This window comes from Pelobates fuscus, chromosome 11, assembly GCF_036172605.1.
Source record: "Pelobates fuscus isolate aPelFus1 chromosome 11, aPelFus1.pri, whole genome shotgun sequence".
In the NCBI taxonomy this organism is placed as follows: Eukaryota; Metazoa; Chordata; class Amphibia; order Anura; family Pelobatidae; genus Pelobates; species Pelobates fuscus.
In genome coordinates, this window is record NC_086327.1 from 41,793,984 (window position 1) to 41,810,054 (window position 16,071).

The 16,071-nt window shown below is 37.8% G+C and overlaps 1 protein-coding gene across 3 annotated transcripts in view; it reads right to left on the reverse strand.

Moving 5' to 3' along the window:
- Positions 1-229: 229 nt before the first annotated feature.
- LOC134577097 (CD82 antigen-like) overlaps positions 230-16,071 on the reverse strand; it is a 141,717-nt gene continuing 125,875 nt past the window's right edge. For all 3 annotated transcript variants that reach the window (XM_063435752.1, XM_063435750.1, XM_063435751.1), the window contains 3 exons: positions 15,053-15,268; positions 14,298-14,381; positions 230-2,269 (listed from right to left, as the gene is read on the reverse strand). In XM_063435752.1, the coding sequence (XP_063291822.1) occupies positions 2,192-2,269; positions 14,298-14,381; positions 15,053-15,268 (378 nt within the window). In that variant the 3' untranslated portion in view covers positions 230-2,191. The remainder of the gene's footprint in view (positions 2,270-14,297; positions 14,382-15,052; positions 15,269-16,071) is intronic.

A 16,071-nucleotide genomic window follows, 5' to 3' on the forward strand; every position in this document is an offset into this window, starting at 1 on the left:
ACGCTGATGTACTGTAACCAGTCTGCAATTCTCCAAACAACCAATAAACTGAATCACAGATTCCTCTTAAAGGACTAGCACTGAGAATTCTTTGCATTTAGTTAATTACAGATCGCATCGGTTTTAGGCTCATAACATAATGCAGTCCTAAAACCAAATATGAAATACCGGTAGGTCCATATTATCCAAATATCTTGACTAGATATAAACAATGTAGAACACAACATGACAGGGTTTTCAAACAATCTTTATAAGCAAATTGATTAGTTAACATTAGACAGTGTTCAAATCAATGGTATTCCCTTTTATTATTTGATTTTTGCTTTCACTCAACGAACTCTAAGCACTGTGACTAAATCAACGTATGGATCCAGAGATCTCAAAAAAGTACTGCTTACCAAACTGGTATTTAACAGTGTTAAATGTGTCATGGATGTCAAAACATATTATTGCCCTATCCCTTTTTATTATATTTATACACAAGTTGTACTACAATATAAATAGATTTTTCCATTTTATCACTGAACGCAGATAGCAAGAGTAGAACCTAATCTACATAGGTCCCTCAGCAACCTAAGAAATTAACTGTGACCTATGACCTACAGGTCATTCATTTGTTGTTAAAAAATAAAGTAACGTTGGCTCAGTGAGGCATGAGCACATAGACTATAGGTCAGTTATTATTTTCAAAGTGGCAAACTAAACTAGGAGGCGTACAGACATTAATAAGCCAACACGCAATACTCATGCAGCTGAACCAACATTTGTTGGTTTACTGTTTATTATTTGTTTACTTTTATTAAAAGGAGAGGAGGACACCTGTTATTCTACAGAAACTATTTATTTTACATAAAATAATTTCATTTTTTTTTTTTAAATAAGCTCTATAGAACAACAGGAATTATAAATCTTTATTGATTCAGTCCTTTCTAACTCTCAGCAGTTCACGCATGCAGATTAATGAAGGATATTTACACAGCATTAGAATGCTAAACAGTCAAAATACCAATGGTAATCTTAAGAGCCTAATTGTGGTTCGTTAAGTGAGGCTCAGTAGAATGGTATTAAAAGTTTTCAAATCTACAACTTATAACAAAAAAGTGTAGTACTCACTAATGACCACTAGATGTCACAATTGGTCTATAAAAATTATAAAATGTTTTCTTGGCTAACAATACAATTTCCCTAGTCTTTTGAGAATGAAACAAGTAAGTAATCTCAGGGTAATGTAGAGGGGGCAGGGTGGGGGGAATATGAAAATAAAAAGCAAAAACTTCAAGAATCTAAAGGTTAAATACTGTGCATGGTAATTCACTTAGAATAAAATAAAATAAAAAACAAGACAACACATTTAGTATATAAAAGTTTTCCCATCTAGGGATTTGTGATAACTCACCAAGTGAATTTCAATCAATAGATATAAGTAAAAATAATTAAGAAAGAAAAAGAAAAAAAAGACAATAATATTATCTTCTAGGTAAAAGAGAAGATACTGATCACCAGGAGAGTTTCCTTTAAGATTAATGTAAATATATGTGTAACAGTCCCAGGAATTAAGGGAAGCTTGAGTGTCAGCAGCCACATCAGATATTTGACATTTAAATATTGTTTTTTTCAATGAGTTATTCCCATTTTGTGGATTTGATTAGCTTTACGCTGAACCGGTAGTTCTGCATTCTATTGAACCAAAAGAATATTACATTGAGGGATTCTGTTCATGTCCTTCACAGATATATGCATTTTGGATCCATTACAAATACGAGGAATTCGGGGTGGGGTGTTCTTGGATGACCTGCTGTAACAAGAGAATCGTAAACCGTAGGCCTAGCTCTGATGATCGTAGAGCAAAGTTTAGATGTGAACATGAAATCCCATTTGTTTCAGCTCCATCATTTCCTAACATTTACGGTATGTAAAATAAATTAGGCCAATATCATAATTTAGAACATTCGATTTCTAGATAACTGCTGGCCAGCCTGTGGCATCACAGCTCTAACAAACTATATGAACTAAAGCCCTGGTGGAGATAAGTGTCCAACGACAGCTGCAAAGGTTTAGTTTGGTCACCCTGCTGTAAAAGATAAAACTGTAAACTTTGGTGTGGCATCAATAAGTAGCAGAATCTGAATGTTGCAAGTGTTTGACAGTGGTCTGATGTCCGGGCTAGGGTGCTCAATATTCCAGATATCTTCTAGGAGTAGCGTGCAAGTTTGTTGTAATTTTGATCCAGGTTTCTACACAGACACATCGATAACGTCATGACAAAGAGCTGCAAAGAGAGGGGGCGAGTACAACACAGATTAGAAACAGTGATCACATTTTTTTAATGTTATTTAGACACAGTCTGTGTACTGCCTGCAGGCACAATTAAACATGGTCAATGTAATAAGTAAAATAACGTTTTATTAATGTGGTCCATTATATTGAAGTTGCATGCTTACTGTACTGTAAAAATCAGAACACAAATAACAATGAGTTTATCTGATCAAAGTGAGATTTTTATAAATTTTAAATATTTTTCATGCATTACTAAATACTACAAGTAAAGCTGTTAAAGAACCAAACCAGGAGGAACGTGATCCCAGTTTTTTTTATATGAAAAATCTGCAAAAAAAGTAATACAAATACTTACCTATAAAATACTGTTAGCTGATTGCACAGGCAAGCCAAAGCAGCAGACAGCCCACTATTAGACCAGGAAGAGGCTCAGCCTATTCTAATTTATCTAAAAAAAAATCCTTCTGGTTGGGTATTAAGGGATAAAGGGATATATATTTCAGTTCTCATCCATGGTACCATTTCTTGAATACGAAGCAAGGAACTGCAGAATAAGCGGATAGCAGCCGTACAGCAGTATACTGAAAAATCTATAAGTAAGGCTATAGACAGAATTCTTCAGTACGTATTATTTTTGTAAATCTGAGATATTATAAGTAACAGTGTGCAAGGGACACATGACCTGAGATCTATTTGCACAATGAGTTATCTTGTGAATGTAGGTTGTCATTATTCTTACAATGTCCCCTTAAAAACACCATAAAATCAAAGCAACAGTGTGTTAACCTTAGGAGTATTGTCTGACTTCAGCCATCAATCAAGTTACAATGCAAGGGAAGTTAACATTCTCCCCTTGTTCTATAAAACCTGAGACAATAACTTTAGGCGAAGTCAACCTATATTTACACAACACGATAACAGGATGCACCACAGAAGAACATAATCAATAGGTGGCAATAGCACAAGAATTTTATCATAAAAGGATCTACTTCAAGACAAACTGATTGCGACTGTTCCGAGCATTAGTCTGTACATTTTACGCATGCCTCTAACCTAGAACCATCAACACCTCAACTAGAACGTGTTCCTGCAAAGGACAATGACAACACATCTCCAGCTGGTATTGAACAAGTCCTGTGCTCCTCAGAATTCTGAACGATGGGAATTGGAAGATATAGACTAAACCCTCTTCTTATAGGCCACCTGCTGCTTTGAATATTTACTTAAATGGTAAAATAAGGTTGTAGTATGTGCGTTTTGTCACGTTATGCATTCATTTTAAGTCTGAACAGGGATTAGATTTGTTTAATATTTTGTTAGTGTCGATGATCTGCCAGAGATCTGACAAAACGTGGTTTGGCATTGTATCCAAAGAATAATACCTTGTATCAAAGCCGCCATGGTGTCTACTACAGCAATAAACAAAGTACTGTACACAAACAGTTTTATTTGGCTCCTAAGTGAATTTTTACTTTAGATTGAGTTGTGGTAAGCCCCCCAGACCCCCCCTCCTTTGCAGGATATCAGTAGCCTATATCGGTTTAATTGTTCTGCTTCCTGTCTCATAGGGTTGCTAGACACTGACTCTCTTCACACAAGGCTGGTTTGTGTCCTCAATAGTATTAGTAAGCTTAACCCTGACGGTTGGGACACTGATACGTAGATAGACAATCTTACTGCAGATGCAACAAACTGACTGATCTGCAAACTGCCAGAAGCGAATAGAAAACCTGGGGCAAAAGGAAACACAGAAATTGCAAAAGTGCACAAGGGTAAAACACGAATTGCTCTTATCTTTGTAGGACACATTTAGGAGGCTGTTTGAATAGCATTTCTGGGCCAAAGGTATAGCAGCAAAACAATCAAATGAATCAACATCAGCGTGGTATTTTCTCCAGTAAATAATAAAACTGCCCCAAATCTATTGGGATTTAACCCCAATACACAGTCAGAATTCAGTTTTCCTTTTTTACAAACAGAGAACGATAAAGGAATATTATATAAAATCCAGTTAAAATGTGATCCAGAGATACACCCCCCAAGGATATCTTATGGGAAACAGCTGGGTTCTAATCCTGATTGCGCATTCTCTTGAATTAATTTAAGGCCCCTAAGATCGAGCATGTACTGGGGTCTTGAGCCAAAAGGCAAAGCTGTGATTAATGATGTCAGCGCGTGTGTCCTGATGCATGTCAAGGCAAGTTATTCTAACATCGCACATTTTAATACCAGAATGAATTCAGTTAAAAAAAAACAACTAATACTTATCATAACATAAGTTATATTACCCCCATAAATTGAACTATTATGAAAAGAACAAAATCTTGGTTAGACACAGTAATATCAAATTTAATAGAAGATAGTATTTATTACTTTATTAGAAGGTGGCACTAACTTCTCATCAGCAATTTTTTGAAAAAAAAGTTAAGTACCTAATGGCTTTATTGAAATGATCTGTGATACATAGCGTGTTTAGCAGTGATCTATCAGGAAGAAATGGTTAGATCTGAGACACATTAGGTGATTAGCAGTGATCTGTCAGGTAGAGATGGTTGGTAAAGAGGATTTATGATACACAGACTGATTAGCAATGATCGGTCAGGTAGAGATGGTTGGTAAAGAGGATTTATGATACACAGACTGTTTAGCAATGATCGGTCAGGTAGAGATGGTTGGTAAAGAGGATTTATGATAAACACTGATCTGGTGTTTGAAGGCAGGGGTGTACTTGTGTGTAGTATTGCTGTTTGAATGCATAACTGTTTGTTTGTAGTAATTGTGTTTGCTTGCAGAGGTGTGTTTGTGTGAGGTGTTGTCTAAATTCAGGGTTGTGTTTTTTGTACTGTTACTATTTAAATGCAGTGGTGTGTAGTGTTGGCGTCTCAATTTGGGGTATGTTTGTGTTTAGTGTTTGAGTGCTGGTGTGTGTGTGTCTGTGTTTAATATTGTTTTTTGCATGCAGGGACATATTCACATTTATACATATATTGCCACACACATACAGATGCACATTATCGCACACACACACTGCCACACACAGATGCACAGAGACATATACACACATACACTCGAAGAGATACACACATAGATTGACACACATGCACATCCACAAATACAAACTCACACACATGCACAGATCCACAAACACTGACACACAGCGATACATATACTGACATACACACATAAATACACCCCAAATTCAGCTCTCCCTCCTACAATGACTCCTTGCAGCTCTGTCACCTTCTAATTTGCAGCGGAAACTCCTGGCAGTGTTACTGCGGCTACGAAGGGCCCCATTGCACCTGCAAGGGTGATTGACATCCGAGGGCCCTCTGACCTGCTGTGGCCCAGGTGCATTTGCATTGGCTGCAACGTCAGTAGTTTTTCTGGAAGGAATGTGCCACATTTGCAATGTTTTCTTTGAGAAGCCTGCCATTATGTAACATGGGATGAAAAGTAACGAGTGTCTGGAGGTAGGAGCTTCCCAGAAACATAGTTATGAACCAGGAAAGAAAAAATTGACAGTAAATGAAGCGACGAACAGTTTAGTCCTTCGTCCTAAATCGTCATAATAGGAGAGGTAGTAATGTTCAAAAACAAAGTTATAAAATATAGAGCAAGGTTCTTCTAGTTAATTTACACCAATTGGAGATGGATTCATTTGGAAGATTAATATCTACCCACATGAGGTTTATTTACTTAACACTGAATTGCTGTTAACTGAAAATCAATATACAAAATATAGGCTAAAATAGCTCATTTGAATAAGTTCTCTAACTGTAAACCCAACACAGCTATCTGGCCTACTTTTTGCAAATTAGTTTTCAATTCACTAATTTAGTGTTTAAACTAACTATATGACGGTTTAGAACAGTGATTTCACAATGGGAAATCTAAACACTATTTTCGAACAGAGCTCCCAGGTGGGGATAAAGTGGGGGTAATAGATCTTCAATCTGCCGGCCAAGTTAGAGATTTATGAGAGAGAACATAACTGGTGACGGGGATGATAAGAAGCATCAATCTGGTAATGAGAAAGCGGTGAGTAGAAGCGATCTGTAAGACAGCTAGTATTTGGGAATCATCGAAGACATAAAGAGGTTCAGCAGCAGAGATCAGGGAGATAGGCGAATACTTTGTCATAAGAGGTAATACCCCATGAAGACTGTAATAATAGCATGGGGTTCTTCGAGTTAGCTTTCATTAACACATCATTGATGCCTAGTAATAATCTATCAATTCAATAAACAGACTTTGATGGTATTTTGATGGTATTTTATTTTGTAATATATGTATGTATATATATATTTAACTATCTGCCTTGGGGTGAGAGAGATCATGCATCCCCCCCCCCCCCGTGTTAAAGTACAGAAATCTACAATACAGAGAATGGACATCAGTTAGCCATTAAATGGATTTAGCAGAATTCCTGGTACATAGCTCCCAGATGGAATAAGAATTCTGTGTAAATGCTGTAACAGATACCTCTCAGCGGGGGTTAGAAACTGAGCCCCCCATAGGACCATGGTCTTTGTATAAAGAGATTTAACACTTAACAGAGGATTGTGATATTAAATATAGTTCGATAAAAACACACCTAGCCTTAAATTAATTTGGCAAATTTACTACTTGTGTAATTTCCACTCGTTACCGCCAGAAGACAGATGTGCCAATAATGAGGGGCATGAATTAAATCTTGAGATCCCAGATACCTTATCACTTCTAATTGAAAATAGCTGCACGAATGTGACTACTTAAAGGAAATATATTTAAAGGAACACTACAAGTACCATAACAACTACTGTTTGTGGTAGTGGTTGTGGTTCCAATGGTAACTTGGCGCCCTCCCAGAGTAATTTGTCAAACAGTTTTAGAATAGTTTGACAACATCACATCTTGTTTCTCCAGTGAGCTAAGTATGACCTGTTACAGGGCTACTCTCATTGGCTGAGGCTACTCAACTGATGCTCTCAGCCAGTGAGAGTGGCCATGCACAGTGCCCCTTACCTCAGAGGAGATAACTGGATACTTCTGCAGGAAGAATCTGGAAAACAGGTCTACTGTCATAGGAGCAAGGCATGACCCACAAGAGTGGTAAAACCGTTGCTAAACAAGTACACAGATTACCACGGGAGAACACCAGGGCACTCCTGAGAACCATAACCACTGTAGGGCTCCTTTAACAGTACTTATCCAGAGCACTTTACAGTTTATAGAAAAAGAACTTTGGTTATTACACAGAAAGGGGGATATAAAAGGACAAGAGGAAAACAGAATCCTGCTTGTGGGCTTTAACCTGCTGCAAGGTACTGTGCAAGAAAGCCTGTGAGCTTCCAATCGAGAAATCAAAGATCCAGTAATTTTCAGAATTCCAATAATTTGTACTATTTCCAAGCATTAAAAAAACTCACAACTACAACCAATAAAGGCCCAAAGCCAACATGTCTTACTCCACACCTCTAAAGCTTGATGATGTACATTATGTGTCCAGTTTTTTTTAATTTATTTTTATTTTACAAAACGTACAGATTTTAGTAGAAATTGGCACTTCTCATTGAGCTCTATTGGGGAGTCTCTGATTGGACAGCCGCAGAAAGCCTGTGCGGTGTTAGAAGGGGAGGGCTTGCAAAGGATTCAGACAAGATATCTGCAGCTTTTGCAAGCTGTTTTTAGATATAACTCCAATGAAAAAATGCATAATTAAATGCATTCAAGTGTTCCTTGGGAATAGATCTACTAAACAGTGGAGTGTCCATTTAAACAAAGACTAGCAATTAGAGTATTTCAGTATCTATATGTTTTGTACTTTGGAATGTACAGACATTTGCATAAACATTAATGCTGTTACCTTGCCAGTACTCCACATAAAAGTCTCTGCAGGCGATGGGCAAAAGGGACAAAACATGGTTAAAATATTATATTAAACAGAAACCTTTAGCAACTTGCTCCATGCCACAATTCAGGGTTTCTGGACACATTATTTCTTACAATTTAGCATCAATGTTCTCTCTATTTTTGGTGGTAGAATAGTAAGGTTACAAGTGATATAAATTGCAAAGCAGGTAGGTATTTACAGCTTTGCCATAAAGCATCTTTGCTGTTTGTTGCATTCACCAATTAAACTAGATGCAACAGAAAACCATTAAATGGGCAGTTTCTTGAAACAAAATGTGTAAAAAAAAAAATGTAAGGACAGCAGACAAAAGTATGTCTCTTTTAAACGCTTTTAAATGCTTAAAAAATAAAAATAAAAACAAATCACAATAATTACCCCCTAATACATCCCTGCACAAAACGTACACATTTTTCTGAGGTAAACTATTTGGATCATTATTTCATAAATATGGTCTCTGAATTTAACTGTATTTTTATTATTTTATATATGAAATTAGAACATATATATTGAAGGTATTTTCCCTTCACCAGTCATTTAGCCAAGTCTGTATAGTAAGGGTAATTCACACGTAGCAGGTCTAGTAAGTTCATTAGAACGGAGACATGGAGCAGACACACAAATACCACAAACACTGCAAACACAGGAAAAATGTAAAGAGTGATATATCATTTGAACACAGCACCACAAACACAGGCAGTTGACCGAGTACAGAGGTTTAGTGTAGATTTATTAAAAATAGTACAGATGAGGCCTTTCCCTGGGCCATTCACTAGAGCCGTTAACGTTAATGGACCCATAAAGTCACCTGGACCACTTCATCTCAATGACGTGGCCTTGTTGCAGTATCTCACATTGTAATCACTCCAGGTAAAATGCTGCCGTTTTTAAGAAATGGCAATGCTTACCTTGAACACACCTCCAATGGCTGTTACACTGACAGCCCCTCGAAGCTCTTCCATTGCAACAAACTAGTATAACTCGGTCATGTGACATTACAGCTCCCTTAAGAAAGCATTTATTAAATGCGCTCAGGTTCCCAATGCTCCTCTATTAAGGTCACCATATATTCTATTCTGGCGTTGATTTATTGCCGTTTTCTTCAATTCCTTGGTGGGTTTATCGCTCCTTATCTGGATTAATGACCTCTGCCTGAATTTACATACATTAGATCAGCGTTTCCCAATTGGTGTTCCGCAGAACCCTGGGGTTCTGTGAGAATACAAATAGGGTTCCGCCAAAATTTCGGGAAACAAAATGGCTGCCGCGATAAAGGAGGCAGGCGGCGAAGGAGCACTCTCCCCTGCTCAGCTCCCTTGCGTGCACAGTAGTGATGCCGGAGCCAGAATATGAAGTCACTTCGGCATCACTAAGAGGCGCGCGAGTGAGATGAGCAGGAAGATCACTGTTCCCTCGCCGCCCGCACTGTATACACGCACGCCAGCTGTTCAGCCAAGCAGCCCCACTGGACCCCAGGGACTGCATGCCAGCCGCTCAGCCCAGCAACCCCACTGAAACCCAGGGAAACAGAGACTCCATGCCAGCCCTCCCAAAGGTAGGGAGACTGGGTGGAGTGAAATTTAAAAAAAAAAAAAAAAAATTGTGTGTGTCTGTCAGTGAGTGTGTGTTTGTCAGTGAAAATGTATGTGTGCTTGTCAGTGAGAGTGTATATGTATTTGTATGTGTGTCTGTCAAAGAGTATGTGTGTACGAGTGTCATGGTTTGTGTATGTGTCACTGTGTGTATTTGAGTGTGTGTGTTTATATGTGTGCATGTGTCTATTTGTGTGTGTGTGTGGATCTGAGTGTGTGTCAGTGTGTGTATATGACACTGTGTATATCTGAGTGTGTGTATTTGTGAGTCAAGATGTGTGTCACTGTGTGTTTCAGGGACTGCACGCCAGCTGCACAGTCCCACTGGACCCCAGGGACTGCACGCCAGCCGCTCAGCCCAGCAGCCCCACTGGACCCCAGGGAAATAGAGACTCCATGGCAGCACTCCCAAAGGCTGGGTGAAGAGAAATTTAAAAAAAATAAATAAATTGTGTGAGTGTCTGTTAAGGCGTATGTGTGTTTGTCAGTGAGTGTGTGTGCATGTGTGCTCGTCACCGAGAGTGCATGTGTGCTCGTCACCGAGAGTGCATGTGTGCTCATCACCGAGAGTGCATGTGTGCTTGTCACTGAGAGTGTATGTGTGCTTGTCAGTGAGAATGTATGTGTGCTTGTCATTGAGAGTGTATATGTGTTTATATGCGTGTCTGTCAAATAGTATGTGTGTTTGTCAGTGAGAGTGTATGTGTGTCTGTCAAAGAGTATGTGTCATGTGTGTATCTGTGTGTCAAGGTTTGTGTATGTGTCACAGTGTTTATCTGAGTGTGTGTGTGTGTATGTGTGTGTGTATGTGCCAGTGTATATCAGTGTGTTTGTATGTGCCTATGTGTGTGTGTATGTGTGTGTGTATTTGTGAGTCAAGGTGTGCATGTATAAGTCACTGTGTGCATCTGAGTGTGTGTATGTGTATCTGAGTGTGTATCTGTATGTCAAGGTGTGTGTGCCACTATGTGCCAGTGTGTATCTGTGTCTCAGATTCATACACACTGATACACAGATACACACACACTGGCACATACAAACACCTTGATACACAGACACACACCAGCACATACAAACACAGATACACACACCTTGACACACAGATCATACATACACACACACACACACAGTGTGTCAAGGTGTGTATCTGTGTGCCACTATGTGCCAGTTTGTGAATGTGTATCTGTGTGTCAGATACATACACACATAGATACACATTGACACACAGACACACAAAAAAAAATTGTGCCATTTTTTGTATGTCAAGGGTTCCACAAGAAAAAATAATTGTGAACCCCTGTATGAGATAGAAAAGCCATTCTGATATTGTGACATACTCTACGAGTGTTTTACCTACATCTTAGGAAAAAACATAACTTGTCCTGCACTTGTATGGTTCATTTTGTATTTTTCCATTGTTAAAAGCTTGATATATACATCAATAAAAACAAAAAGAATAATAAGAATCTAATTATTCTAAATTGTCACCACGCCATATTTGCAGTTATTCCAGCTAGCCATTTGACCAACAAACTGTAAATTTCTTCACTTGTCAAACTATATTGGTGACCTAAGTAGGCCTCCTTGTTCAACTGAATTAATATGTGTCTTTTTGGAACACAAAGTCTATGATGTTTTCCAGAGGGCATTGCCATTGTATTTAAGGTTAAACCACAGACTGCTGAATTTACAAAAGGTAAAAAGAACAGACAAGAGGAAGAAGCGAAATCTGCTTGTATAATACACTTGCAGTCATGTGATATTGAGGTACATAGCATGCTTTGAGGAGTGAAACAGCCCGGAAATAAGAAAGGGGAACTGAAATCAGACTATATGGCCATTTTAAACACAATCGCAATGCAGGTGTATTTACAGAAGTGGAACAGGGAAATTCTACATACCAATTGGAACAACAAACCCCAAGAAATGTAAATATTGGAGAAAATAAACTAAAATAGAATTTGATCCATCTTATATTGCTTTAATGTTCAACTTGACCTTTCTAAAAAAGACAATACAACCTCAAAGTGAAACTCATTTTTTTAAATGTGTTTTATATATAGGTGGAGTGGTGACTGGTCGATATTCCTTACTCTGCCCTTTTGCTTCTGCAACTTGACCCAATACTCACAGACAACTCACGCGTCAGGAATAAAATACCCCACCACGCAGAACAGTCAGAATACTGAAAAGTAGGACAGAGCGCATTGCCGGTTATTAGAATTGGCCAGGCTGAACGCTAATAGAGAGATAAATCGTAAACGTGAAAGGAAGCCAAGGTCAGGGAATATAGAAGTACAGGAATACGAGTGCACTAACCAAGGTCAGGATTGCAGAGATACAAAAAAAAAGTCAAGGTCAAATTCCAGAGAATCAAAGATGAGAAATAATGACCTAATCTGGAACCAAACAGAAACCATGACAGGGCAAAGGTCAGTTTGCCATAAGATAATTGGGCATCGCCGTGGAAGTGTAAAGTGAAAGGTTATGCTTTCTTAAAGCACTGGACACAAAAAAATAGAAAATTTCAGCCAAAATAAGTAAAGGTCAGATCAAGAGATGGGAGCTTAGAGAGGTCAGCATAATTTCTGCAATGCCAAAACATGCAAATTTTCGGATGACACAGGCAAGCTTGCGTGATTATTGACACAATGCAAACTTTGTCAGTGTCATAAATCGGATTTGGGATGGCAAGCATGGGATAACGCAGGAGGGTGCCAAGGAAGTAACCAGAGCTGACGTCAAAGTAACTGGTATCGTGACATCACCACAACACTTCCATATGACCATTCCTGATCAGTAATGTGGACCGATGACAAGAGGCTGCTGTTATTTTGTGTTTTTGTTTAGTCTTACTGGTTTGTCATGTTTTCATTACCAAACCACAATAGCTAGTCGTCTTTCTGGAAATCACAAGTTGCTTTCCACCAGAAACTTGAAATGAGAACAGTTTGTAATTTCTTGCAAGTTTCAGTATCGCTATTTACCTAATGATGCTTATTATTCTGTTTTTTCATACTTACATTTTCCATTTCTGTTATCTGACGTTACTATCCTTGATAAGAAATATTTACAAAACAAAATCACCAAGGGGCCCAGAGCATGATTTGTAAATATATATCAAGTCATACAAATGTATTCTGCAGATTTCTATACAATATATATATTTATTTATTTGTATTTATTTTTTTGCCAGTCGTGGAGCGACCACTTCGTTGCAGCGTTCCCCATTTATGAAGACTAATATAAATACATTGTTGAGTCATGTCCACCACAAACAAGATTACACACGCACAGCAAGCACATAACACAGTATAAAACCTGACGGGGAAGAAAAGTATATCATCAGAAGAACTTCTATTTAGTTTCTTCTCAAAAACCAGAGCCAGCACTTGCCCCAGGATCTGGAGGAACTGGGAGGCAAATATAAAAGAGGTAAAATCTGTGACACATGCTCATCATAAAGCCATGGAAAATGTCAATAGACCAAAATATAGTACAAAACAATATTGGACCTCAATGGATCCCCAAACCCTTTGGGGTAGCTGCACCAGTTGCACCATCGGCAGTTACGTCTCTGTTTATGTGTTTCAGTGTGTGCATGTGGTGGTCATGGCGTGTGAGTGAGCCTGTGTGTTACATTCAATGGTAGATGAAATGGCATCGAACGATCTATGTCATGTTCCAGCTTCGTAAAGCAAAATAAAATAATCAGACTAAAAAAGACAAGTAATTTAAAAATATATAGCAAAAGGCCTTAGAGGAAAATAGTGCCTTTGCAGGTTCTGGAGACATTCAGGACCTTCGGCCCTATGTTTTTTTATGATTGCTCCAGAAACCGTCATTTTTAAGTGTATTTCAAATTGGCAGATTCAGTTTTAGAATCCCGTAGGACATGTTTGGTGATGTCAGCTGTACAATTTTCCTTATAACCAAGAGGACTTCTAATCTAATTCTATTCTAATCCACAAAGTCCCAGTTTGCCTGAGAATAGTTTGAATCAATAGCAGCAGCTGAAATAGCCCAGGAATGGAACCCCCAATGATCTCGGGTAGAACCAATACATGTACATTTCAGTGTTTTCCTAATAATAATAATAATAATAAGTATTAATTAATATTAGTTAATAATATTACATTACTCCTAACCCTGCTCTACACACAACATTTATGTAAATACTTCAATAGAAATAGAATTTTTGTTTTGTTTTTTACCCAACCATCTTGTCTCAGTAGCAGAATGTAAAACCTAAGACTTGAGTGGCACTTTATACAATGAATAAAATGGTTATATGATAACACGACTTCTATGTCTCTTTCTAGAAAATACTGTCTTAACTATAGCACAATACTGTAAATAAGCACATTAAAAAAAACAAAAAAAAAAACCTTAGTACATATCTTAAATGCAACTGATCCCCAGAAACAACCATTAAATAACGAGGTGCCTGTGATTTCATAACAGAGTCATGAAATGATTGGCCATGGGATGATGATTTGTGATTGGTTAGTCAGCAACATACTGTCAACACTCACCTCCAACAAAGCAATCCCTATGCACACGCCAATAATAGTGATAAAATTATTGACAACAAAGTTTTGAATGCTGTTCATGCAGCCCTGAAAAGAAAAATAGAAAAAGAAAAGAGAAAATGAGCTTAAAAATAAACATAACCCGAGGTAACACTGTAAAATGGAGTGTGGGCTGCTGCTGTCAGAAACATTGTGTTCTAGAACAAATGTTTATCGGAGCCATTTGAACTCTTTCAGTGTTACCCTTTCTGTTTACAGGAAGCAATGACTGGTACGCAAAAGCAACATTTAGAGGGTTTATTTACTAAACAGCGAAAATCTCAGAGCAGCATAATTGGACCATATGTTACTATTCAAGTATAGTGATCACAGCTTATTGTAGTAGTTATGGTGCATGAAAGTTATTGCTGCAGTCTCTTGCTTTTTTTTGTCAAACTTCTATTCCACTGGTTTGATACACACAAAGAAAAATAAAAACACAAAAAAACTAAAACTCCAGCTTCTTTATATTGCAACATCTGCTAATTTAGTTTAAGAAACAAATGCCAATGAGGGACTCTGGAGTTCATAAACCACAAGACCTAAGGTCGAGTGGTTTATAAATCTCTCCAGAACCCCAAGATAGCAGTATTTTCTCATACTACACGTTTCACCTTTAAATAATCTACTTGTTATATCGAAACAGGCAAAACACATAGAATGTATCTATCTTTACTGGTCTGGTTCCACTGTGAAGCAAACCGCAGTTTATTACTCACTGTCTGGTAGACGGGCCATTTATCCCTGCTTTCGGTTGAGCAGAACCCATTCTGCGTCCAAGTATCCACTTGCGAGAAATTAGCGCTGCTATTTGTGTAACTGAAGAAACCAGAGCTGTTTCTGCAGGAGCATGGATACAGGCTAACAGAAGAGTTCTCAGCGATTTTCTGGTTTTTCATCCAGTCGAAGGGGGTATACCACCCACAGCATTCCATCTACATGGGACAAGGTTTGAATTAGTTTTAGAGCAGAGACGATGACTAACAAGAATCAGGACAGAGTTAAAATATTATAACAAGATGCATCAGAAAGAAAGCCTTACATAGTATTAATGTCTCCAATGCAAACTTGGCACATTTGTCACAACTAATCCCAATTGTGCCAGCCATTGCAATGCATCTACTCACTCATATCACAATCGTGTATACTTTTGTCTATAATATCAAAATATAAAAGCACTTGTATGTCAGAAGAGTTTATTTACAATGCTGTGAACGTTTGACAATTAATAAGTGAGTTACAAGTATTAGGCTAATATAACAATATTGAAAAATTCTGCCGTTCAGCTATTTTGCCATATCTGCATTTTTTTAGCACAAAAAAAAGCTAATCTGAGAATTCTCCAAGTCAGCCAGTCCCAGCTTGGCTAAACTTTGCAATTTGATTTTCAATCGACTTCATTATGATGTTAATTGACCCACTCAGTTTTGTGAATAACCACCGGTATTGTGGCAAAGTGATATATTTATTGGACTTGTGCAAAATTTATTTTGGAGCACCACTTCCAAATCAAATTCCTTTTATTACACGCCCAAACTAATCAATCCACCCGGGAAGAGTTTCAAACAAATTTTTGCTCAAGTCTAAAATGTATGACTGTTTCAGCAATACCTATCTTATTTCTGAAAATTTTTTAACCTTATGTAGCTTTTTCATAGGCATTTAATACTATATTTTATTATATATATATATTGTATCTATAGTGGTGGGCTGTATCCCAGGAATGTGGACTTCATGG